Raw genomic sequence first — 27,483 nt, forward strand, 5'->3', positions numbered from 1 at the left:
TTCGTTATAAAGGATTAAGGAAAGGCATTTCTAGAAATGAAATTAGAATGTCTAGTCCGTGTGTTAAATTGGTCAGGGAAAAAGGGCTGTCTGTCAACATCAGGGATTGCAGAAAACAACAGGATTTGAGAATCCAAAGTTAAAGAAAAAGTTTCTACATTTTTAATGTCTTTCTGACCTGTAATAGGGTGACCAAAGTAACATCAGGGTAATTAAAACTAAAATTGATCCTTCAAGTGGCATTTTTACTTTTTCAAATTTTTATTTGCTAGAAACTGGAGTTCTTTAAGAGGCTCTATAGAAACATTTAGAAGGCACATATTTGTTCTTGGAATTCTGAGACAACCTATCTAATTTATGCCCATCAAGGTATATAACTATAGCAGCATACAACAAAAATTGGAGCTCTACCAGACAAATGGAGAGGCCACAATCAAAGGGTATAAAGATGGAAAAGCAAAAGGGCCAAGATGATTGTTCAATTTTCAAATTCTTCTAGACTTCCATCATTCCTCTACAACTTCCCGCATCTACCTCTCAATAAATGTTTAAACACTTCTGACTTAAGCACAACGGAAACCCATCTAGAGTGTGTGTGTGCGTGCGTGCATGTGTGTGTGTGTGTGTGTCTGTGTGTGTGTCTGTGTGTGTGTGAGAGAGAGAGAGAGAGAGAGAATTGTTCAAGGAGTTGTTTCATAAAAAATTTCTCTATTTAATTGAATCAACCTATCCTGATACTTTTAATGTTTATGGCATTAGAAATAATGAGACAGAAAACTTCATGTTCAGTAAGAACAAGCTAGATTTTATAACAAAGGAAAAGATAAAAATTTGCAAGATTTATAAAGAGATGAAAATCATGGGCATGCATCCAAGATAGCTTCCAACACTTACATGAAAGGAGACATTCTCCTTAATAATTTATGGATTAAATTAACTGTTAATAGAAGAGAAAATTGTAAACCTGGTTGTGGGCCACAGATAAACAGTGAAGTGATTTTAAAAACAAGATATACAGAATGTTGCAAAATTCACATCATTGTTAGGCATTAAAATAATTCTACATAGAAGAGGAGATTACATACCTTGTTGTGTACCACAAATAATCAGTTGTGTCTTTTGTTGTATTAATTTGGTCTACAAGAGTGTTAGCAGTAAAAACACCATTTCCCCAAACTCCAATCTTTTCCTTGAATGTCTCCCAACGTATCGCTGCATTTGACTCGTCTTCCAGCAAGGAATTTGCAGACATCATATCTATAGGCTGCATTTCTACGATAGAAGTCTGCACTCCAACCTGTAACAAAACATTCCATTTGGCCTGTACTAAGATAGATGAAATTCTGAAATCTATCTATTCCAAGAAAATTTTAAAATTTTCATACTCTAGCAACAGAAAATAACTTCAGTGTAAATATTTAAGTGGCATTATGAAAACAGGGTAATTTGAAACTTGCCTCCATATGTAGCAAATATATTCAATTTATTCTTTAAGTCTAAAAATAATAAGTTATAGAGGGGGGAAATTTTAAGGAACATGATCATTTTGGACTTCTTCAAAGAAATAATGTACTGTTTCATTAGTAAAGTAATGTGTCACTATTAAGGCAAGCAAAAGTGATCAAGACTGGTAATGCAAATCACATAAATAGAAAAATGAAGATAACAAAAGTGATCTATATCATATGTACGAAGTAACACCATGACTAGCAATAATAAGCAATTTAAATTAGTAATCAGATGTCCCTGGTAAAGTGGTAATAAGTAGCACTAGAATATCAATAAGATTCAAAAAATGATGTCTAATAAGTAAGGGTCGTTCTAAATGTTGTTGTCTCTGCCTCATTAGGTTGTTAGTAAATTGCTAAATCAAGCTTTGAATCTTGTCAAGTAGGTGGGTTTTTTTGTGACACACCCCCGAAAAACCTCAAAGTACCCGTCCCTAAGACATCCCCACACTAGGTACTTGGAGTACATGAGTACCCCCACCTCCACCATTCTGCAACCATGTCGTCACCGAGATGGGTACTTGAGTCAATAGTTGAATTTTGATTTCTGAATGTTACTATTGAGTATGTACTATATTACTATGTTAAATGTTCAATGGTTCTAGTTAGTGTTGCGATTTTTCTATGTTCAACTATTTCAATTTGGTATGTCATACTGAAACATCATTTCATACCTAGCATTTCGAGTTCTACATGTAAAGTATACAACACCTCCTACATCCCATTCACACCTTGTCATTTGTCCCCCAACCATCCTCCTATCATCCTGAAATTGAGGCCTTTTGTCCCTCCATCCCAAAAACTTGTCTCAATGTCCCATTGTACCATATTGTTGGTGTTACACTGACATTTCATGAATAGTAGTTCACAAGAACCCATATAAGATATACTCACTAGTTAATTACTCTTGGAGTGAAGAGTAGTGTTGGAACAAGTGAACTCCTCGAAGGTCCATATGCTTCATCCCTATAAGCTAGGTCATAAGGTTTGAACTCAAATTTCAATCGCAAAATTTGGATGAAGTTCGGAAAGGGTTAGAATTCCAAAAAAAAAATGACATGAAACTCTCCTTATATAAATTTATTTAATTTAAATATAAGTAATATATCCACCAAAATGTTAAAATAGTTTAATATTGCTAAATTTCCAACTAAATAGCTCAATATTATTTTGAAGTAAAATAATATTATATTAAACATTATAAAATTTGGATGAGTTAGACACAAATAATTTTTTTATCAAAATTCAAATGTTATGGATGAAGTTCAACGTATGCTATGACTTGGCCTATAAGCATCACCTATAGACAATAAAAACTAAGTAGGCCACTCAAATTCATGATGGATGGATACTTTTGAACAACTACTCGTGAATCATATGTCAATCAAGATGACTTAAGATTTATACAGTTGAATCCTAATAAAACACCACATAAAGTTTGAATAACCTAATCAATTAATTAATTAAACAAATAATACGTAAAGAGAAATCTATATAAAAAATTAGAGATCGGAATATTTGTATAAGATAATAATACTAATGTTTTCTTTGCATCCATGTTGTATTTAAACAAGAATCTATCACCATCCTCATCTCTAAGCACAGACTCAATACTCAATGATGAGCCTAGATATGTGAACTAAAAAATTCAGACCTAAAGGCTAAGTTACTGGTTCAGATGCGGATAAGAACCTGGTCGGTGGATGTGTGGAAAAAGAAATTGGGGTTTTGATATGTTTAGAGGTGTGTGTGTGTGTGTGTGCATACATATATATTATATATACAAAAAATGTATAGAAATATACAGAATTGTCAAACTAAATCATATGATAGTATGATACTTCATTATTGAACAATGCCAAATGCCTTTTATTGATAGTTGAAGAATTTGCAAATAAGCCATATCCACAAACACATCCACATTCAGACACGCTCACACCCTCATCCAGACTCCAGGAAGCACATCCTGCAACTTAGCTTAAAGAATATACCCAGCTCTGTCCAGAATAGTTTAACAAGATGTAGCACTGCAGACAAATTTTTAAATCCATAAAACTAGAGTAACCAAAATTATGATCAGAAATAATTGTTGCGAGTCCCTCAAAAACATTAATCTGGAAAAAGCTGAAAATTGGCAAATAATTAGAAATAAAAAATGATTTTTTTTTTTAAATTTCTATTTCTTTCTGAACAATAGGATCTTGTCTCGAATTCAAAAAGTGCTTTAGGAGAAAGCATTACCAGACAATAATAATAATTTTCAATATACATTCAGTGTAAAATTATCATATAGTCGGTACAGAGGAATGCAGCAAATTGGTTTGTGATCTATGTCCCTAATAGAATCAGCAGAAAATATTAAAAGACACCAAAATATAGTTATCTAAGATGTTTGCCTCAAATCCTTTTCTATGGGTGTTTACTACGAGTTTACTCATCATTTTTCCATGTTACATGAGCAGGCCCAACCTGGCATGCTAAACTATATGTTTCCAATTCTTTTGCTTCATCTATAATCCAATAAAAACAAGACCAATCCATAAGGATTGTAGCTGGTCTAAGGATGAAACACAATTATATTAAATCTTAAGTCTCTAAACACCCTAATATTAGCATACAATTTAAATTAAAACATTAGATGAAATCTCAAAAATATCAAATCCAGGCTTTCTCATCATAGGCATATAAGGAAATTTTCCATTTTTTTGTGATGATCTTAGCATGAGCAAGGTGCACATAAGCATACACATTAGATGAAATCTCAGAGATATCAAATTCAGGCTTCCCTGTTGTAGACTTTAAAGGAGATTTTCCCTTTAAAAGAGATGATCTTAGCATGAGGAAGGTGCAAGAAGAATTCAATTCTGCATAATTATTAAGGATTCCATACCTTCTAACACCATTCATCATCAAATTCACCTGATCTTTTGACGAGGAAAGAATTACATGATGAGGGTGATTCAAGTTCTAATTATATTCCAAGAATACAAATAAGACGCAATCCCTATTTTGAACATATATTTTTGGTTGGACAATGTCATGCTTTTTTATATATGTTAAAAAAAAGAACTTTTCACTAGTTTTAATTCAAAAGAAAGAGTTATCTCACCTTTGCTGTATTAAATGCCACATTTTTGCAGTCTGGAAGAATGCTTACAGACCAAGCAGGTAGATGGTATGATTTATTTTGGAAGATGACATCTTTATCATGCTCCTCATCGGAGTTTGAAAGGAATGCTGCACAAACTCCTTGACCAGTATAAACATTTGCCTGCCATAATACAATAATGTTAAAGTTTAAAAATCATTTTATCCCAACAAGAATTCCGCACATAAAAATGAAAATATTTCACAGATATACCCATAGAGTATTTCCAGATTTAAAAAAGAACAAAAGTAAGCTAGGAAGTTATTGTATTTAATATAGACAAATAATGCTCATTACACACAAAAGAACTTGTAAAGTGCTATGGTAATATGCACAAATATATGGAGCTCTACAATTTAATCTTCTTACAAAGTTCAATTTAGCAGACAAACAGCTATACTACAAGTAATACACATAATTAAGCAACAGTGAATTGTAATCCTAGTTATTAACTCGGGAAAATGAACACTGGTGTTCTTTAGTGCATCATATGTAGGAAAAAAATCATGCTTCAAGAATAATTTTTAAGATTTACAGACAATTCAAGGTGACATCAATTTATTGGATAGTTTCTGTACAAGAAGCTAGTTTGGAAGTGTCTACACTAATGGCTATGCTGACATTTATAAGAACGGTAGCCACATTATATCTTATAGTTATTTTGAATGCAAAAAGCAACTATATCCACTGTCCCATTCAAAGTTCCTTGCAAGGATTGCAATATCAAGTCACTTTCATATTATTAAAACTTAACATTTGGTGTGTTATCTCAGTATATAGATTTCGGTTGAACATATGAATGCTTAACTTCATTTACTTTTTGACATTGCCAAACAATGTGAAGGTGTCAGATAGGGTTATGGTCATACTTATTTTCATAAATTGGTTCCATTTCAATTCATAAAATTTTATCTAATGAATTTTCCAAGATGTTGACTTCTTTTATTTTCCTCATTACAAAACTGCATATGATATATTTTTCTGCATTTCCCATGTCATATGTATTTTGTGTTTTATTTTTGGACATGCTATTAAAATCATTTATGAATAACTTCTATAATTTGTCAACATATCTGTTTGTCAACCATCTATATTTCCAAATTCAGTGTTTTCATCTCCGCCCTATGATGGCATATCTAAGAATAGTTGCCACATTATACTTTGATTAGAGTTCCTTGAAAGGACCGTATTTCAAGTCACTCTTATATTATTAATCTTTAACATTTAGTGCATTATGTTCATGTAGAATTTAGTTGAACCTATTTATTTTGCCATTGCCTGACGATATTAAGAAGTCAAATAGGGTCAAGTAGATACTTATTTTCATAATTTGGTTCCATTTCAATTCAAAAACTTCAACCTAAGGAATTTGTTGAGATGTTTAGCTTTTTCATTTTTCTCATTACAAGAACTGTGTATGATAATTTTTTCTGCATTGCCCATGTCAATTCGCATCTTGTGTTTTATTTTTGACTATTCTACTAAAACAAATGATTTGTATGTTTTGTCAACATTTCTTCTTGTCAATCATATATGTTTTCAAACTTAATTCTCCTTCTACATCTTCCTTAGTCCATCAAGGTTACTTGGGCCTTCATTATAAACTCTTTCAGCCTCAAACTAGCTTTGTATGCTGATCATTACTAACCAGTTATTGATGAGACCATTGTTCAGCAGCCAGCCCAGCTATCTTTGGCATCATTGTTCTCACGGTTTTAGGGTTTCCCTTGGCTAATTGGTGGTGCACTCCCATTAGCAGCAAGTTAAGACAGACTGCCATATTTTGTGTAGTGTGAATTCATGGTCTTTGGTCTCTCCCAAAGGTTAAGTCTAAGGAGTTTTTATTTTCTAGTGTACGGTCTACTATGAAATCCATGGGAGGCAGAACTGTTTATACAAATATTATGGTGATTATCTGTCCATTTTTTTCTTCTATCCTGATCAAACATGCTTCACTGTAGTAGCTACAGATCTACAAAATATTAAGTGTATTAAGTGTGCTTTGGATACTCTTATCCATATACAGATTGAAAATATCAGCAAGCCATTGCTCATGTTTTCTGTGGTTAAGGCTCCTTGGCATCCCAGCTCTCATTCTAATCCTTGTGGCTCTATCTCTTTTAAACATCAATGACTCTGTCACAGCTCTCTCCCAAAACACATACCTCAAAGGGAACTCACATCACCAGTTCTTAACCATCAGCAACTATTAAATTTTGAGAGTTAGAAAAGTTCTATGCTGAATCACATTTTAAGCTTAACAACCTCAGCCATAGACATTCCCAAAGAAGAAATCTAAAATTTCCATTCGTACAGCTATAGTGATTGATGATAATAGCTTTGGACTCTCCAACAAATCCCAAAATATGGATGGTCTTCATCTCCTCAGAACAGTTTACAAGGTTCTCCCTCACACTTCTATTTATAGTTGTACCATTTTGGGTTAATATTTCAGGTTAGCCCCCATGTGACTTTATTTGTGTTTTCCTTCTTTTCTTGCTTTATATGATTTTCTTCAAGTCTAGGGTTATTTTTGTCCTACTTATTTTCTACTGTAGCTGCTATACATTCCAGTCCCTTTGATCCATTCTTGGTCATGCATGGTCATTAGTATAACTTATTTCTTTCCTTTTTCCTCTCTGTTTGCACAGAAGTGCATGTGCAAAAGCAAACAAGCATACATGAATATTCTAGTTCTTTGAAAAAAAAAACCACTCTTCTAATTTTGGGGGGATTTATACATCAGTCATCTATCTCATATGTCATGCTTGTAGGGGTTTGATTGTGTGTGTCCAATTCCTTTTAATGTTTTCCACTTTAAGTTCCTACCTACCAGGTTTGGAATGTCAATTTCAAAATGCTTAATCTTACCTTCATTTCGCATAAAAGCACACATCATATTGTTTTCAGGAATTAAAAATTTAAAAATAAAAAAACCACACCCAAGGTCTTTTCATTAATTGTGGAAAAGGCAATTACCTCTTGTAAAGAGCCAAGGGACAGATTCTTTTCCTCCCCATACAGCAGTGCAGAATCACACAACTTTATTGCTTCATGTAATTCTTTGAGATGGCCCCATTTTGGCTGTCTTAGCAATCCTGCACAAATGTGTTTTAACTTTTTGTCATCAAACACCAAAAGAAAACAGTATTGCAAATGATTACAAATATCTCATGATCATCGTTATCCATCTTTCCCTGTTCATATTATCACCCACAGTCCTGATTGATCTTGTGAATATATAGACATCAAGAAAAGAAATACAGACATACCAAATTCATCTATAGGAGCATCATAATCATAACTTGTTGTGATGAATGGCCCTCCAGCTGTACGTGCAAAATTGGTTCCTCCATGATACTAAAACACTCAAATATGCATTCTTCCTAAGTTTGCATTTTTGGAATGAAGATGCTACCCAAGAAAATAATAAGCCCGTTCACTGTGAAGTTAATATGCATATGCCCAGAAATATTAAGTTTATCCATGGTTAATCTAGGTCCACTATTTGAATTTAAAAATATGATCTCTTTATAATATTAAAACACATGTACCATATAATAATTTTGGTAGGTTCCCCCCTTCTGAAAAAATCGAGCTACACCAAACGCAATGTCCTCAGCTGGCCTGTGAGGATGACGACTTCCAAAAGTTTTGAACCTGATAATGTAAAATTATAAATAGTTATAATTTCTATTTATAAATATAATGGATGTTTTCCTTAAAAGATTTGGTTGCCCCATGTCTTCAAAGGATTTTTAATCTAAAGAGATTCCTTTCTGTTGGAAATAGAAATTATATTAAAAAGATAACCACGTTATGTCAAAAATTGTTATCTAATATAAACCAACTTGTTTGCCTACATGGATAGACAAAGGTAATATATATCAAATACATATCAAAATGTATTTATCAAAATCTGTGATTAAGAGAATGTGCCAGAGAGGACAAAGTTATAACTAATTACTAGTAATTAGTAATCACAGAAGAATTTTTATAAAAGAGCAAAGCACAAATGAAACCCAAACCACTTAATATCTCTTAACCACAACATGTCAATATGCTTAACTATGAGAGAGAAGAACCCCTGACTAGGCAATGAAGCAAGTAGTTGAGGAAAACCAGAACTTGTGACCCAGGATTAAAAAGAAAATTGCCAAGCGTGTGCACATGTGTGTGTGTGTGCACGTGTGCATGTGTGTGCATGTCTCACACAGTTTGCAACACAAAATCTAGAAACAGTATGGCTAACCACGTGCATGTGCACGACTGTACATGTCTGCGTGCGTGTGCATGTCCCTCCTACAGTTCGCAACACAAAAACTGGAAACACTATGGCTGACCACAAACACTAAAATATGTCATAACCATTTCTACCAATGTTATTCACAATATCTTACAGAAAGAATAGAAAGGAAAAAAAAAGTTAATTTTCATTGGAAAAGCTTATTCCTAAAAGTACAAAACAACTATGTAATTTAAGATGTACTACCTTACAGAAAAGAATGTAAATGCATCTATTTATTAGCTACCTTTACAATTGTTATGCTCCATTATTCTATCTCAAGCGATGCTTGGTAGTTGTATAAATGGCTTAAGCATATGTATTCACACAATTATCAACATTCATAATCCATATGACTCCTTTACAACCAATCCACCAAGTAAGATATCCAAAACATAGTTCCCAAACTTGGACTCGACACAAACTCAACAAGGCTAACTCAACTTGAGACTAGGGTCTCAGCAAAAACTCGACAATACTCAGTAAAGTAAAAAAACTCAAGAAATTTAGAGATTTTTAAGGCCTTAAAATTTGTTTTATGCAACCTTTATTATAAAAACCTTTAAAACACAATAACATGATCAAATAGAAGCCAATTTGATCACATGCACAAGTTTACATCAACCACATAGATATAAACTATAAACACAAATTGTAGCTTCAGGCGATATATAAATATTTTCAAATATATACAATTCTCATGGAATATGAAATCTGAGGCATCGAATGTTCCAAACAAATATTAAAACAAAAACTACAAGTCTATGGCTTAGTTGCTCAAAGGAGCAAGAATCCTTCCTAGAAAGGCATCTAACACAGATCGTGGATGATATAGCAGCCATAATATTTTTTAAACTATGAATATGCAAAGATTTACAACAAGGGATATGTATTATGTAGAGTTTTATGACTGTGATATATCACTGACCTTTTACTTGCACAGGCTTATAGTTTGATGGTAGTTTGGGGAACACCAAAACAAGGTTGTCTAGATCTCATAGGACAGAGGTGTAGTGCCTCTCATGTTTGCAGTCTGTACCTTGTTTGTTTTGATCCAAGAGATACTTGATACTCATGTTATTTTTACTTTTGAGATGACCTAAGGGTCGGATGTTATACTTTGATTTCAGTACCATAGATGTTAGATTACTATGTTGTTCAGTTGATCATATTTGCATGATGATGCCATTTTGAGATGACAGTATGTTTTATGATGATATCTGGTCATCCGGTATTTGAACATATCTCTGATCATGTTTATGTGCTGGATTTAATGCTATGGTTATTTACTTCATTCTTGCTTTGTTATGCTTTATGCGAACGTGAGTGATGTAAATGGATTATTTCAGTATATTTGAATAAATGGTTAAATTAGGTATTTAATGCATTTATTGCTTCGACTATGTTATTATATGCAATTGCACTTGATCATGTGCTTTAGTGTGCAGGATTTATATCCCTGGCAGTGGCACATGGAGTTAGTGATTCAACTATTCATATTTGCCAATGTCGTCCCTGTATGGACCTTCCGATGATTTGATAAATCCGGACTCATTTGCATTATGTGACTAGACCAGTGAATGTGTCTGTGCATTTAGAGGTTCACATTTGTCGCGAAAGTTGTTTAGGAATTTTTGTGATTTTGGGTTTTCGGGATTTAATTTTAATTGATTTTAATTTCTAGTAGCTTTGCCATAGATTAATTCCAATTGCTTGGAATACCCTGTTTTCGTGTGGGTTGATCCGAGATTTAACTAGGTTTCCAACTTATTTGCCCTAATCGATTATTCACTTGAAAAGTGAATAAGTATACAAAGAGAAAATTGATTCCTCACTTTTCAGTTTTGGAAATTGCAAATTTGAGAGCTTTTTCCAAAATCCTCTTCTTGAGGATTGCGTTTCTGTTCATTGTGAGAGCTACAGGAGTGGGATCTTCGCGAGGTCGGTCTCGTTGGATCTAGCTCTGGGAGACCTTGTTTTGTTATGACTTTCGGCAACTTTTGCGAGTTATTTATTTTATTGTGTTGATTCCTGTTTCTGCCCTTTTGGCTATCAAGTAAGGCTCTCCCTTTTTTTAATTCAGCTTCATTTATACTTTTGTTTCTGGTAGTTGTTTGTTAGGAAGCTGAGAACTAGTGTTCCCCTCCGTTTCTAATTGCTAGTTATGTCCGGTTGGACGGGTATGAACGTTTTCCCTATTTTTGGGATGAAGGTTTGGGTTTTCGCACTATTATGCTGGCGGTTTTTGCATACGGTGTCCAAACCTGAATTTTATTGAATTTTCATGGCTTATGTGCCCAAAGACCAAATGGGTTTTACTTTTGAAGTTTTTAAGATTCGGGGTTTTTACCTTGATTTGTGTGCCACCATGTTTTCTCGTGTTTTCTTGACATGAGGTTGGTCATAGACTTGGATCATCCGTAGGATGTTAGTTAGACAATTGTTGCAACAACGAGCTTGTTTTCGGTTGAGTGTTATTTTTGCTTGTATTCTAATCCAACCCTTGTGATTTGACTTTCATGATGGTGGTGCGCCCACGCGCGAGCACATGCACATGCATTTATTGGGCGACTTGCAAGGCCCGAACTCCTGGTGGTAATTCAGTTGAGTTATCTCTTTTGGGGTTTGGTTGGGAGTATGCATGCCTACGGGCACTCATAATGGGATGAGTATGGGTAGTAGGGTAGGCTAGCTTCATGGAGAGGCTTCTACCGCAACCTTTGTGACTATTTCTAGGTTGATGGGGAGAAGGATTAATTAAGTGACAACTTAATAAAATACTAGGTGGTAATAAAACTTGAGATAATAAAATGTGTGAGCACCCAATTAAATTTGAGGACACAGTGCATGAGCCTTCCATTGGGAAGTTGATTCAGCACCCCGCTATCTTGGGCTACTTGATGCCAAGCTATTTCTCCTCTAGGCGAGTCCCTACATAGTAACCCACTGAGTGTCCGACCAGGACCTATTGTACTTGCATTCTCATGATCTTGGTTTAAAGCCATCTTTACTGTCTAGCGTGAGTGTTAGCCATAGACGTTTTCTTTATGTGTGTTTGTGGTTGGATCATTATTTCTATCAGCACAGCGGGAGTGGACCTACGGGTTTCATGTGGTTGGGAAGTGTAGCTACCTATACTATTGCTAAGGACCGATGTACAAAGACGATCTATTATTCCAATGCGACCAGTGCTTGATATTCACTTGGTATATTTGGGATTCCGGAGAATACTTCCTTGTAATTTATGCTTTTTTTGGAATGCTTGGATATCATGTTTAGCTGTATTAGTTATTTTACGCATTCTTATATTATGATGTTTAGCATATGATTAGATGATGTGATTTACTTAGTTGGAGTATCTATTGCTTATTGGATTAGGAAGTTAGATTTCTTGTTCGTATGATGTTATTACATTTTAGTAGTGGCGTCCTCATAAGATAGCTCCGACTATCTAGTTGGTAGTTTGGGATGTTACACACGGGGGATGGCTAGGACCTTCAAGGTCTCATGATGCTATTATAGTTGGGAGGAACCGCGCATGAAAGTTTGTTATGTTCATTCATTGCAATGTTGCTGTCAGTACATTTCCTTTACTGCTATGTTTGTGATGGTTAGATGCAGTTCCATCTTGCAATTATTGTATTCAAGTGTCTAAGCCTCGATTTGTGGATCTGGTATTCCCTAGTGTGGAGGAATTGTTTTCCCTATCTTCTCGTCTTGTGTTTTTCTTGCTTGTTGTTGTGAATCCTCGCGCAAGATTGTACTCTCTCCTATGCGAGATTGTGCACTCTCCTGCAGGAGACTTGGCGTTTCCTCGCGTGGAATGTTGCATTTCTTCGCGTGCTTCCTGGTACTTCCTTGCGCGAACCTTGGCATCAATGCAGTGGTTCTGGCTACTGAGCCAGGCAGTTCTTCATGTGAAAGGGCGATTTCTCACATAGCATGTTGTACTTCCTTGTGCAAAACCATCTGTTGTGATCTCTTGTGCAGAAAACAAGGGCCATCTCCCCTATTTTTCAGAGAACACTTTTTGGTGTTTCGAGTACCCTTTGGGATTGCTTGATTTTCCTTGCTTCAAAAGAGTCGAGATTTTGAGTTTTGTTGTTGTCTTTGGTTTTCCGTCTTTCGGTTAAGCCTGTCAGTTTGGTAGTGGCATTTGGAGATCCATTGGTGTTTGGATGTTTGTCTAAGTCTTTTGTTGTGATCCTTGTGATCCTTGTATGTTGATTGTCGTGTGCATCTATACTTGTTTTTAAAAAAATATCTTGTTTTTTTATCTATCCTTGTTCCAAGGGACTCCGGGCGAAGCATTACAAGAGGGGAGATCAAGATAAAGAGGGGTAGAAACAGGAGATAGAGGAAGAGTGATAGGGAGAGACAACTCAAGAGTTCAAGGCAAAGAGAATCAAATAGAGAGAGCAATATAATGCTAATAGAAGCTTGGTGATTACTGAAATTTGACTTTAAAAGATCTTCTAAAACTTAGAATTTGCATTGTGACTCCTAGAGATCTGAAACCACTCTCAAATATCCTAACAATATATACATGAAAAATAACTTGAAGTATAAGTCACCTTTTTTATACTTAATGTTACATTTCATGTATATATTCTTCTGAACTAAAGAGAATGAGAATAACTTGAAGACAAAGATAGGGACTTAAAATGTTACATTTCATGTATATTTTGGAACCATAAACCCAAAAAAATAAAAAATTTGAGACTTGAATGGAAAAAAATTGTTTTCACCAAGTTTGAGAATCCATACTCGCTCAAACTCGACAACTTTGGCTACCCTCTGAGACTCAACGAGTCTTGCCCAAGACTCAACTGAGTCCAAGTCCAAGGGTCACCCGGTTTGAGACTTGCAGAGTCTTGGCGAGTCTCAATGAGTTTGGGAACTATTCCAAACCCTTTAACTTCATTCCTCAAAGTTTGCGGGCAGGTTTGACCCCACTCTCACTATCTTGGTATTTTCCTTGGATTTTTTACTGCTTCACAATCTCATAATATACAGATCTACTGACCTACCTATAGGATGGCTCACCAATCAGCATCCACTTGGTCAGTCTAGATGTGATATCCCCATTTCAGTATATAAATTAATTATACATAAAGAGTATATAATATTAATAATCAATAATATTATAATTATATTAAAATATAATTTATAATATTATAATAATCATATATTATATAATTTATAATTATATATTATATAATTATAAGTATTAATTATACATATATATATATATATATCTATGAGTTAGATATTTATATGCCATAGATAATTAGTACATATCTGTATGACAATAATATATGATATTATATCTTTATTATATATTAAAGTAATATTTAATTATGATTCATATATAACATATAATCATATATAATACAATAATATATAATATATAGTCATTTATTATTATGGTAATATATAATCATATATTATTAATATTAATATATATTATTAATATTAACATATATTATTAATATATAATTATATATAACTATTATAATAATATAATAACTACCTTATTAAATATATTAATGAAAAGACGCAACCCTATGAAGTGTTGATATATATATGTGAGAATTTCAATCGTTAAAGGGGAATCAGATATGAATGATCATGAAAGCTTTTGGGAATAAAGAAGCAAATCAGATGAAAATCTAATGGAATCTATACAAAATGGAGAAAAACTGAAAATGTCCAAAAAGGTGACATTACAAATGCTATCAAAGCAATGTTCCTGCCAGCCTGAGGGATGTGTGGAACACCAACCAAAAAAAAATGGAAGTCATAAGAGGTTGTACGACAATCATACTTTTGTAGAAATAATTGTATCAGCAAAGAAATATTAGCAAATCCAAGGGAAACAAGGCCTGTGTAGTGACGGGAGCAGCTGAAAACTGACAGAATTTTTGCAAGCTAAAAGACGACCATAAAGGGATAAACAAGGTGATCAGTTGGGTTTGCTATCTAGGTGCACATCAAGACCACTCTGCAGTGCAACAGTCCATAGCAATTGCCACATCACTCCAAGGTGCACAGTCAGCAATTGACTTCCCAAAGCAGTGACATTTTGGAGTCAATTATGAGATCTCAAACAAGCATTGTCTTATAATTATAAAAACTCTATAATGCTAGATCAACGATACCTGTTCTGACATTAGAAAGATAATAATATATCATATATCGAAATAATACTCAAAAAAAGGATCCCTAGCCACAAAAGAACACAAGACACCGGTCGTAAGGGTAAACAAACACTCGTGGTTTGTATGAAGTCACAGTACTCAAAATGTCCATGGTAGCAAAAACTACATGCGCAACTGAAATGAAAGGCATTCTATCTGCAATATTAATTTAACCATAAATCCTAAATAGCACAGCACAGACAGTTACATTGCATCAAAAGGGGTGCAATGTCAAATGGTCTCAGTTTGAAATATTTTCTGAGTGCACATTGTTTCTTATTAATGGGTTATCCAATGTGGCAAATCACCAAAAATGGAATTCACCTGAACCATCCTCTTCTGAGTATTGAAAGTTATCCAAATATATGTTCTTTGTAAGTTTTCAACCGTGCTAGCAATCAAAATTGTTATATCAACATACACATGCTTATATTGCTATCCAAATATAAACCTCCTGCAAGCATCATTATCTCATGCTTCTCCATACTTATCCCATGAGCCACTGCCTATATTTGAATTCCTCAAAAGAAATCTAATGCACCCATACAAGGGCTGGTTTCTATTCACATCTATTACAGTGGTATATTGATTAAAACAGAGGTGCAGATGTTCACTGGTTGTGCCCTTACTGAAGCCAGGCTGTACTTTGTCGTTTCTGGGAGAACCTATGCATAGTGAAGTGATGGAAGGAAGATGCACAGCACAAACAATGAACTAGATAAAAGCCTGTCCGATGGGCCATGATAGATGATCTAATGTTCGATTTATGCAGATGACTATTTTTTTAAGAAAAACAACAAGAACAATTTTGCATTGCTTAATCTACATAGAAACGCATATTCGATGAATTTGCAATGAGTTTAAACAAAAACATCACAACTTCTATGAAATTGCAGACAGAGGGAGGATTAAGAAAACAAAGGTAGCAAATCCACATGTTGGGGAAGACCGGATTTGATGTCACTCCGCAAGAGGAGATATTTTCCCCAGCAAATCAGATTGTGATATATCTACCACCCGTCCCGATCCTTCGCGCCCTTCGTACGTCGTCCCAAACTGAAACAAGTTCAAAATTATCTCTGCTAACAAAGACAACAGTTCTGCATATCAGGAGTTGATCAGTTACAAGAAAGAATTACTATAAAAATAGCTAGCATGGATAGTACAGGGTGTACAAAGCAACATCAGATCGTGCACAAGATCGGGTTCCACGTCAAAGAAATATAGTGATGCAGCGAGAGAGTTTGGCACTCCATTAGAGGCAGCATTGGATGAGGAGCTGAGATGATTTATATTCAAAGGAAGATTTTACTGATTGAATAATTTGTAATTGAACCTGTCTAACACATGTTTGGGAGTGATTTGGGGAAGCTAATTTTGGTTGACAAGGAAAGCACGGGAAAAGATTAAAGGAGATATTGTTAGAAGAAAATTCTTTGAATTAAGGCCTCCATATCGGCTTGGCTTTGCCATCGTATAATGATCTTGAAGTTGGTATGATGGGACTCATCGCCTACCAAGCAAGAGTTAAATGAGGTAAAATATATGTTTCCTTCATATATTATTGTTAATGTGCTTGTTATTATTGACACATTTTGTTATTGTGATAGTTTAAATACTTACTATCAATGGTTCTAATCAAATAATTACACTATCAATGGTTCTAATCAAATAATTACAAGGAAATGACATTGATTTTTAGGTTGACAATAACCAAAGAATGTTGTTAAAAGGTCATCATCTTCCAAGATAAGGTAAGGCCTGCGGTGGAATAGGCTGGGTGACATCACGCAAGGTACCGAATAAAGCCTATGGGTACCGGGTAAGGCCTCGGTGACGGGATATCTCAGGGTACATCATACAAGGGCACTATCTTGGAGATGATGGTCGGAGAGAGAGAACAATAATGAGGGAGAACGGTGAGGCCCACTGATTGGATAACAGGGCACCCCATTATGGTTTCTCCTCCCATAATTGAATGATAAGTATCTGATATTTCAAAGATTATGCTTTAAAAGACTTCTTATTGGAAAATAGTTGATAGAATCACCTTAAGATCACGATTCTCCAAGTCGAGATAAGGCCTACGGTGGAATGGACTGGGGGACATCACCCGAGGTACCAGATAAAGCCTACGAGTACCGGGTAAGGCCTCGGTGATGGGACATCTCAGGGTATATCATACAAAGGCACCTTCTTGGAAATGATGATCGAAGGAAGGTAACGATAATGAGGGAGAACGGTGAGGCCCACTGATTGGGTAACAAGGCACCTTATTATGGTTCCTCCTCCCATATTTAGGAAATGATGAGACTATAAACACCCTGTGAGGAGATTGATTTATATATAATGTGTACTAATGATTTTTTTGGTTGCAAGTTCACAATTAAAGAAATGGATAATGTGTGTCTTCTGTGTTTGCATCGTGTTTGCTCCGTGTCTTCATCTGTCTGCATCATGTCTACTTCGTGTTTTCATGATCTGTCTACATCGTGTATGCTTCGTGTTTTCATTCAATATATATTTCATAAATCTTTTTGGTATTTTAAATGCAAGTATGTTTTATGTCTATGACAAAGCTTGCGTATGAATGATTTGCTTGAGGACAAGCAAATTCGAGAGGGGATGGCTGTGATATCCCCATTTCAGTACATAAATTAATTATACATAAAGAGTATATAATATTAATAATCAATAATATTATAATAATCATATATTATATAATTATAATCATATATTATATAATTATAATTATATATTATATAATTATAAGTATTAATTATACATATAAATCTATCTATGAGTTAGATATTTATATGCCATAGATAATTAGTAAGATATTTATATGCCATAGATAATTAGTACATATCTGTATGACAATAATATATGATATTATATCTTTATTATATATTAAAGCAATATTTAATTATGATTCATATATAACATATAATCATATATAATACAATAATATATAATATATAGTCATATATTATTATGGTAATATATAATCATATATTATTAATATTAATATATATTATTAATATTAACATATATTATTAATATATAATTATATATAACTATTATAATAATATAATAACTACCTTATTAAATATATTAATGAAAAGACGCAACCCTATGAAGTGTTGATATATATATATATGTGTGTGTGTGTGTGAGAATTTCAATCGTTAAAGGGGAATCAAATATGAATGATCATGAAAGCTTTTGGGAATAAAGAAGCAAATCAGATGAAAATCTAATGGAATCTATACAAAATGGAGAAAAACTGAAAATGTCCAAAAAGGGGACATTACACTAGACTCAATGCACAATTGATCCTCATAATTATCTCGCATTGTTGTAGTTGTCTAGTTACCACTTGCCATTGATCTGGTTCTTGCAATTGCAAATAACTAATTCCAAGGTAAACATGTGAGTCTTCTATTGCTCATCCATGTCTCAGCGTTTGGTATGCATTGGTCTTAGGCTCTTGAACTCAAAAAACTACAATATACTTGCATACGATCACATTAAATAATGAGCAAAATCTCCAACAAGTAGATTTACATTGAATAATAGAACGAATAGGATGAATGTGAGTAGCATAAAATTACACAAGATATAAATAGACGTATTTGAAGAAACACAAACCTTGCTAAAGATATATGCTCAATAACTGATTACTGGTGGCATCGCAAGCTCCCCAACTTTCAAGACTCACAAAGATACATGAACCAAAAATTCAAATTTGAAGGTGCACTAATGCATTGAATAAAGGTCAATTCACCTAAACCAACTTAAAGAGACATTGTATTTTTTAAAATGCATTTGAGTGAAATTAATTCCAAGATATAACCATATGTGCATGTTATTGGCAAAGAAATCTGTCTTGACAAAAGTGAAAACCTTATTCTTTCTCATGATGGTGGAATAATCTGTATTGATTGTCAAAAATAGCCACTTGCATGATTAGGTTGACAAAATGGTTTGTCTTTGTGAAGCATCTTAGACAGAATCTAAGACACTCGTCCTTCATTTTTTGTTTATTGTCTAGGATTTTTACAACAGCCACAACTATTGTGGCTACATCCACACTGAGAGCAAAGCAAATATATTATTCAGTCATCGCAGCTTGCAGCTTACGTACACAAGGCTTTGCCCTTATATTTATACAATAGTCTTCAACTAAAGACAGACACAAATAAGAGGAATATGAAATGAACAAACATGACAAATGGACTTCACATCCAACAACTACTACATAAATTGCAATGAACCCAAATACTTTTTCATTCCCATTCTACATGCTCTATGTTGATAATTACAATGCAGTTTCAACTGGACTTTCTATCATTTATGTGTTGCATTTCATGGTTAGAACTTGGTTATGCTTTGCCAAACAAGTAATAAACCATCAACCTTTATTGGATAAACTTCTGTCAACTATTGCTTCATAGTTTCCCATATTTCCTTAAAAGTTTATTTTCAGCCAATAATTCTTGATTTCAATTCTTTAATCTTGAGATGATTATTTTATTTTGTCAAGTTTGCTCTTACAATACAATATCTTTATCTAAGCTCTTTTTTTTATGGAGGCCACAAAATATTTGTAGCTACCCGATATGGGAGCACAAGCCTTATGGCTGAACCTTTTTGGCTAAGAGCCAAGGACTAAGGGGTATCCATTCCACCAAATTCGCCTGGGGCACAATCCAAGCCTCATCCCTTTTCAATGTGGGGCACTCAGCAAGACTTGATCCTTGGTGGGCTCTTTGAGAACCTTTCAACTTCACTGGTAGACCAAGGGTCAATTGACTTATTCAGTATTTTCAAAACCATCTATATAAGAAAATATGTTCTCTTGTCCCATGTTAATTAATGCTTATGCATTTATATGTGTATTTGTGTGTGTGTGTATTCGTGTACCAAGCCTCTGCATCTTCATTTTCTAGAAAAATAATGCATAGGATTACCAGCTCTATTGTTCAGCTCATAAATCCATGATTTCACCCATTTAAAACTTAAATACAAACAAACGTTTTTTTATTTGTTTCCCTTGTTAACCTTTTAAGCACCAAACACTCATAGCAAGTTTCTATATTTAAGCTAGGGCCTTGAAAACTTGTTTTAATTTATAAATCAGTTATTTTCTCAATAATAAATCATTGTTTCAATCTTTAATTGCATAACTTTGGCTGTTCTTGAATGGGTCAAACCTTGATAGTGATTGATGTTTCTAAGCCAATGAGAGAACTACTGAAATTTAGAATATGCCAAATTTGATGTTTTTTATTTCTACATTGCAAATTCTAATATGATTATCATATGTCTATGGCAGAAAATTATATATATACACAATCTTATACCCTAATACATGATCCCACATAAAAATAGAATTCAGTACAACTGAAATTGATTATACTCATGAATGAGATGCAAAAAAATATTCCAAACAGTATTTGATACCATTACGTGCAACAATTATTCATCTTCTTACTGTACTAGAATGCCCAGTGACTTACACCAACAATGCACTAGAGGAAACAATGAAAGTGACTGCAATGTTCAACACAACGAAACTATTCCCATATAAGAGCACAAAAATTTAATCTCGAGCAGCCAGATATGAGAAAGAAATCAGCTATTTACTATATTTTGCTCGCCATTGGAAATGCAAAGAGGCAGCTATTTACAACTCCCAACAATGGAAAGAGTTACATTACAATTTACAAGATGTGGACGATGTTGTTCCTTTCCACTCGCATCTTCCTGACCCTCGATTCATGCATGGATGTAATTGATTGGTTCGCAGATGACTTTGAAACTTCAATGTTCTATAGTCCATGTATTTGATTGGTTTGACCTGCCTTAAAGGATTGATTGGTTCTCAGGCTTGTCGTGACAAATCATACCTTGCCCCAAATCCCAAGAAAGACAAAAAGAACATATCGAGGCATGTGGCTGCTATAATAAGGTAATGGAGGATCAAGTTGGCGAAATTTGAGAAACTTTATTGCGCATACTATTAGAATAATAATCAATAATTATTAGAAGGCAAGGCTTACAATTGTAAAAAAACACATTAGTGACATGTTTTTTCTATTTTTAAGATCAATATTTTGGGTGTTGGGTGAGTAATGTCGTGTTCATCCTCTAGCATAGTGTCATCCTCCATTTGTCATATAATGAAAATCTCTTTGTAATCAGCATCTTGTTATTGAATATTTAAATATTGTGTTCTTACTTGTAACTTCTATTAGGCTATACAGTATTGTATTAGAGAAGGGAATTACATGAAAAAAAATCTATTTTAAAAAGGTGGTGCAGAAGATGCAAGTGTTTGAAGATTTATTTGCATGGTGGGTATTTCTAGATAAATCATGCCAATTTATCAAAGGAAATCACCACTATTTTATAGGAAAGTGAATTTTTTTTTTTTGCAAAAGCGGCTAGGTTTAGAGTAAGAAATCATGTTCAATTTTAAATCACACCCCAAATAATTTGAAGATTCATGGGTTAATTTTTATGCAAAATTGCATTAAGTTTTTTAGAAGAAAAATTAGAGGGTTTACATTTGCAATTCATACATCTCACAAAAAGAAAATCGTGCCAAATTTTAAGGAAAAAAATGCACAACATTTTCCAATGTCGAGGCTAGGGTTTTTGAACTCTAGATAAGATAAGATAAAGATAAGATAATTTATTGATGTCCAACAAGAGACCGCCAATAGTGTCCAAGGGACTAAAAGCTACAAACAGGGAAACAACTAGCAATAGGAACACCAAATGGTGACCAAGGAAAAGAAAAACAAGAAGTAGAGGAGAACAACAAGGAGAGGATTGTAAGTCCTTCCTTGGAAAAGAAATCCATGACCGAAGGGTATGTACAAGGGCAACCAATCCCGGGTCGTCTCTAAGTCCTGTTGGAGGTAGAGTACTATTGTCTGGTGAACCCCCTGTAAGGTCTCACGGATCTGGTATGCCTCGAGACTAGAGTACAAAGTGGTCGCTTCATGCCTCTGGCGAGGGACGCAGATGAATAGAAGTCGGATATACGCTGATCCAAAACCTGCCTATGGGGCAAGACTAGCTTTAAAGTGTGATCATAGAGCTAAGTATTCTACACTAATAGATGTATTTGAAAAAGGTCAACAGGGACCTACAGTCTCTAAAAAGACAATGAAATCTCCCTCTAATCTCATAGTAGGTGGGACAACAAAAAATGTAGCGGGTCACTATTTCAATCTCAGCTAAAGTGCAAAGACAACAAATCCGATCTCCTATGTCAATGTGGTGGTATGTTTGAACTCGGAGCCAATGAGAACCAACTCAGAAGGAACCAAGAGAGATGCGGAGGGCATGACTCCACCGTCAGGCTAAATAGACAAGACGCACAATAATCCCATCCTTGATCTCCAAGAAGTGCTCCGCATAAAAGGCCAACCATGGACGCAACCCTCCTGAAAGGCTACTCCAAGTCGAGATAATGTACTGCCTATACATGTCAAGTCTTACATGCTCATTCAACTCCTAATAAGAGGGCAAGAGGTGGGCGAGGGCATCTAAAGAGCAACTAATAAGGAGGGAGACGATCAATCTTAATACCAACAAAACCCAATAAAGTAATGGCCTAGGTGTATCAACAAAGAGCTCTAGAAGTCAGCAATTATGACTAAAGAGCAATACACCAAGTATGAGTGCCTTTCACGACCATCCACCAAGTCAGCAAACCCTCAAAGGTGGTGAATAAACCAGATCAAATTGAAGATGGCCCTGAGTTTGAAGGAATGCACCCCAAACTCGGCCAAAACGACACTAAGCGAAGTGGATCTATAGCATCTAATAATACGTATGAGCAAGAGAGTCTGAACTCTTTCAACCGAATCCCAATTGGAAGCTAGGAAGGAAGGTCCCCACACCATAGAGCCATATAAAACTATCAGTCTGACCAAAGAGTCCAGGAGGAACAATTTAGAAGTAGAATCCTAAAAGTGATGTGCATTAATTGGATTTTAATATGGATAATGTTTATATGATATTGTTATGCATAATTTTTAGTCAAAATATGTTACCTTGGCTTATGGCTTCATGTCAATTTCTAGTGACTAATATTGTCTCCAAGACCTAAACAGAGAATATTCTTAAGGGCATTTCAATTGGTAAATTCATATTCTAAAATTTCTTACCTTAATTTAAATTTAAATTATGGTTTCAAGGCAAAATTTAGGAAAATCTTAGAAGGGGACATTACAAAAATAGAACTTCCATTGTCAAGATAACAGCATTGAATTTATGACAGGTCCTCATTCTAATAGAAAGAATTGCATTGAATACTATGTGCACAAGCATTGTATTAAATATCACCTACACAATCCAAGCACTACTCTCTCTGTCATGTCCCCATTTTGGCTGACATTGTTTAGCATGCCAAATCAGTCTATCACAGGCTCTCGTAGACTGGTGGTGATGTGGAGAGAGTCAACCAGCGACTATTTGGCAGTATTTTGTCCATACAGTTGATTAGTGATTTGGGCCTACATTTGTTATAAAGTTACTTTATTTGGGCCCAGTTTTATAATTTGATGTTGGGATGCACTTTTTATTATAAAGTAATATTTTATAAAAGTGCACTTTATTTCATAAGAATATTTGGATGCTTCTAGAATGTTTAAGTGACTTCTAGAGGAAGCTACTAAAAAGTGAATAAATAGACCCTATGGGTCTTGCATTTGATCATCCAGTTTTGTATTTTCTCCCTTGACATCAAATTGTGATTTAGTCACATAGTCTATTATGGAGCCAAGTGGTTTCAGATAGTCACTAGGTCTTTGGGAACGGAGTCTCCCTTGGATTCGTATAACTGAGGAGGTGAAATATCCTTTGAAGGGTTGCACATTTGGAGGTGATACTACAGTCACTTCAGCTAGGGCATCATTGGGCCTAAGGCCATTTTCAGCATTTCAGCATTTCAGGAGGCATTTTTAGTAGGGCCGAAATTATATGAGGCCGTTTTTAGCAGAGCCGAAATTATAGGAGGCCGTTTTTAGCAGGTCCGAAATTATAGGAAGCCATTTTTAGCAGATCCAAAATTTTAGGAGGCTTCTTTCAACAAACCCAAAATTATAGAAGGAGGGCATTTTCTAAGGACTATTCATTTTCAGTCATGGATTGATTGCAGGACATCTTTAGAAGGCTTAATTGGGGTGGAGAAAAGATTTATAGCTACTGGTTCGTTTTTGCTACAAGTCTGATCCAATTTTCAGAATTTCAGGATAGGGCTTTGGAACCATATTTTTATTCATATCTTCACTTAGAGGCATGTGATGATTCTGGGTGTTGTTGCATTCAATTTCTATCGTCAAAACAATCATTTCAAGGACAAAATTCGAGAAGCTTAGAGGCTGCATTTTTTTTTCCTAAAGTATTGTCAGGCAAGAACAGGGGGCGGCTAGGTGAAAGCATCGATTGGGCCTAAGAGAAGTTCATTTTGCTTGAAACTTGATTCTTTCATCAGCTCTTTTCTAAAGCATCATCATTTCTCCAGGTTCCTTTGTTTATCATTCATGTTAGCATTGCATTTTAGGTGTTATAAGTTTCAGCTGTAGGTGTGCATTATACAAACATTATCATATTTTGTAATCCATGTAAATGCCAAGAGTCTTGGCCATATTTCATGAGCATTGTATTAGAAATTTCATTGCAATTAAGGAGATAATAGTTGCTGGTATCATTTGAGCAATTCAATATCATTTATTATCAACTAGTTAGTTTGCATACCAACTATTTGTAAACATGCCAATTGGTTGTAGGTGTTCATTTCTCATGCTTAGATCATATATATGCATTGAATATTGCCAAAATTAGTTGCACATTCATGTTAGGTCATTGTTTAGACAATCTGGAGTCTTCTTGCAAGCATTCTTATTGATGCAAATTGAAGAAAAGAGTCATTTTAGCAAACTGAAATGTTATATATGTCATATGACCCTTGCATGTGAGTTGTTTGATGAAATTCCTTGAGCCTCCGATCAGCATTTTGAGGTCAGATTTGAGCAGAGTCATTACACTCTCTTTATATTGTTCAATAATATCTCTCTATATTGTTCATCAATATGATTTTTAATTCCAATCGTTCATCTATACTACAACTCATAGTTTAAGAGTACATATTTATGGTGAACACCTATTATAAATCTTTTCACTAAAAACTTGTTAATCACGTCTCTTAAAAAATAAAGAAAAATTATACATTTTGTCCTTCCACATTTTCTATATGGTTCAATCTATAGGCCTCTAATATATATGACACTCGGTTGCTTTTGAAAATCCTTACAACTTCAAACCCACTTCATTTCCTTTTAGTACAAGGGCCTTAACATATCAATGTTAAATGGAGCCAACTTTAAGAACTTCACATTGTAATTAAAATTCATTTCTAAAATGTCCCTTTTATATCATATGCATTTTTGTTGGACAATAATAAACATCTTTTGGGCCACTATAGTGCTTCTTTATTTGACAAGTGCAAGGGTAAAGGACCCCAAGCTATGAAAGTAACTAAGTCCCCAGCCTAGCAAGAACAAATCTTCAGCATTTCATCAAGCCACAATTTTGGAACATAGCGAAATTTTAGTTTTTCTCCAACTCTAAGAAAGAAAGATAAGTAAACAAGAGCTCTTTGAGAGCTGGAGTCCCTGCCTCTAGGGAAACAAATTGGACGTAATATTTGTTAAAATTATGGTTTTGAAAAGAGAAGTTATAAATTTTAGAAAATTTACTTTAGATTTTTAGTTAATATTTTAAATTTTAATTTTATAGAATAATGTGGCGACTACCCATTGTCTAAAAATATACAATGTAATGTAATGTATTGTAAAATTGCGAGATTTGAATGAATAGAGTTTTAACTAAGAAATTTAAGATTTTTAAAATTTTATTACATAAGTTAAATTTCGAGATTAATTGTTTTTAATTTTTTTATAGTAAAGTTTATATATATAAAGCAATACAATTCTTAATAGCAATAATATATTTTAATAAAAAATCAAATTTAGTAATTATTGATTTATATAAAACCAATTTTTAAAATAATATAAAATATATTAACATTTTTAAATACTATATTCAAAACTAAAAATTGTGATATTAATATTGATATAACATTATTTTTGTTGTGAAAGATAAAAACATGATTTTTTATTAATAAATCTAATCAACTTGCGACAAATATTTAAAAGATAAAGTTTTAATTATTTTATGACTCTAATGAACTTGTGACAAATATACAAAAGATAAAGTTGTAATTAATAATGAAGTTGTCACAAATATGTAAAAGATAGAGTGCAATTAATGAATTCATTAATGCATGTTAGAAAATATTGTATTTTTTGAAATGGAAAAATAAAATAAACCCCACCAAAAATGTAATGGACCAATTAGAAAAAGGTAATAAATCAACATAAATTAGTTTTAAAATAGAAAGTTTGTTGAACTTTAAGAATAACTTTAGAAATAGAGTAATTGTTGTCAAAAATTAATAGGGAGGGGGGGTTAAAAAAAAACATTAGTATCCTGCCTATTTATAGGCAGGGACTAACAAACGGAAGAGTGTTTACAGTAAAGAATGGCTAAGGAACCAAAGCTATGCTGGAAAATGAGTGCATCTTTGATAAGGTCAGTGAAAATTTGACAACTCTTCTTTTGGCAGACTCTTCACAGTGCATTATTGTACTGTATTCAAATCTCATATCTAATAGTTCTGTTTATTAAGAAAGCATTCTAGATCAGTAATCAGCCATTCAAAAAATTGTAGACCCTAATTCAAACACAGGCTTCTAAGGCCTTGTGCACTCTACATTTCAAACAGCCATGTAAGCCAGGCATGCAATCAATTCCAGCCATGTCTGAAAATAATGGAGATTTTGTTTAATATAAATTACATCAGAAAAAGACCAGTCAACCAATTTCAATATTGTCAATCAGGAGAGGCAAGAAAGGACCACCACTTTTAGCAGTTCCACCAAACATTTACAGTGAAATATAGGCCAAAAGAAAAACTCGGCAATACAGACAGGCAAGACATCTTAATCCATAATGGATTCATAATTTGGAATACCACGCTGTGTACTATGTTAAAAAGAACTTTCAAAGATTATCCTCTATAGAAGAAAAAACGTTCTAGAAAAAGCAAACAGATGAAATGTATTTCCACAAAGAATTATCATTGAGTACCTACCAACCAGGCCAGTTCTCTGTCCACATTTTAGGCTTACTGTAAGAGTTGGGTGTAAACTGGTCACAGTAAAACTGATTGCAAGTATTTATCTGCAAAGCACAACATAC

General features: G+C 34.1%; 1 protein-coding gene across 5 annotated transcripts in view; it reads right to left on the minus strand.

The window, feature by feature from the left end:
* Positions 1 to 27,483, minus strand: part of BGAL10 (beta-galactosidase 10) — an 85,720-nt gene that overhangs the window by 37,889 nt on the left and 20,348 nt on the right. For all 5 annotated transcript variants that reach the window (XM_089828934.1, XM_089828935.1, XM_089828936.1 and 2 more), the window contains exons 7-12: positions 27,377 to 27,465; positions 8,211 to 8,316; positions 7,929 to 8,016; positions 7,636 to 7,754; positions 4,618 to 4,779; positions 1,086 to 1,297 (exon numbers count right to left, since the gene is read on the minus strand). In XM_089828934.1, coding sequence (XP_089685060.1) covers positions 1,086 to 1,297; positions 4,618 to 4,779; positions 7,636 to 7,754; positions 7,929 to 8,016; positions 8,211 to 8,316; positions 27,377 to 27,465 — 776 coding nt within the window. The remainder of the gene's footprint in view (positions 1 to 1,085; positions 1,298 to 4,617; positions 4,780 to 7,635; positions 7,755 to 7,928; positions 8,017 to 8,210; positions 8,317 to 27,376; positions 27,466 to 27,483) is intronic.

This window comes from Cupressus sempervirens, chromosome 5, assembly GCF_028749045.1.
Source record: "Cupressus sempervirens isolate cs-2001-9-10 chromosome 5, ASM2874904v1, whole genome shotgun sequence".
Classification (NCBI taxonomy): Eukaryota; Viridiplantae; Streptophyta; class Pinopsida; order Cupressales; family Cupressaceae; genus Cupressus; species Cupressus sempervirens.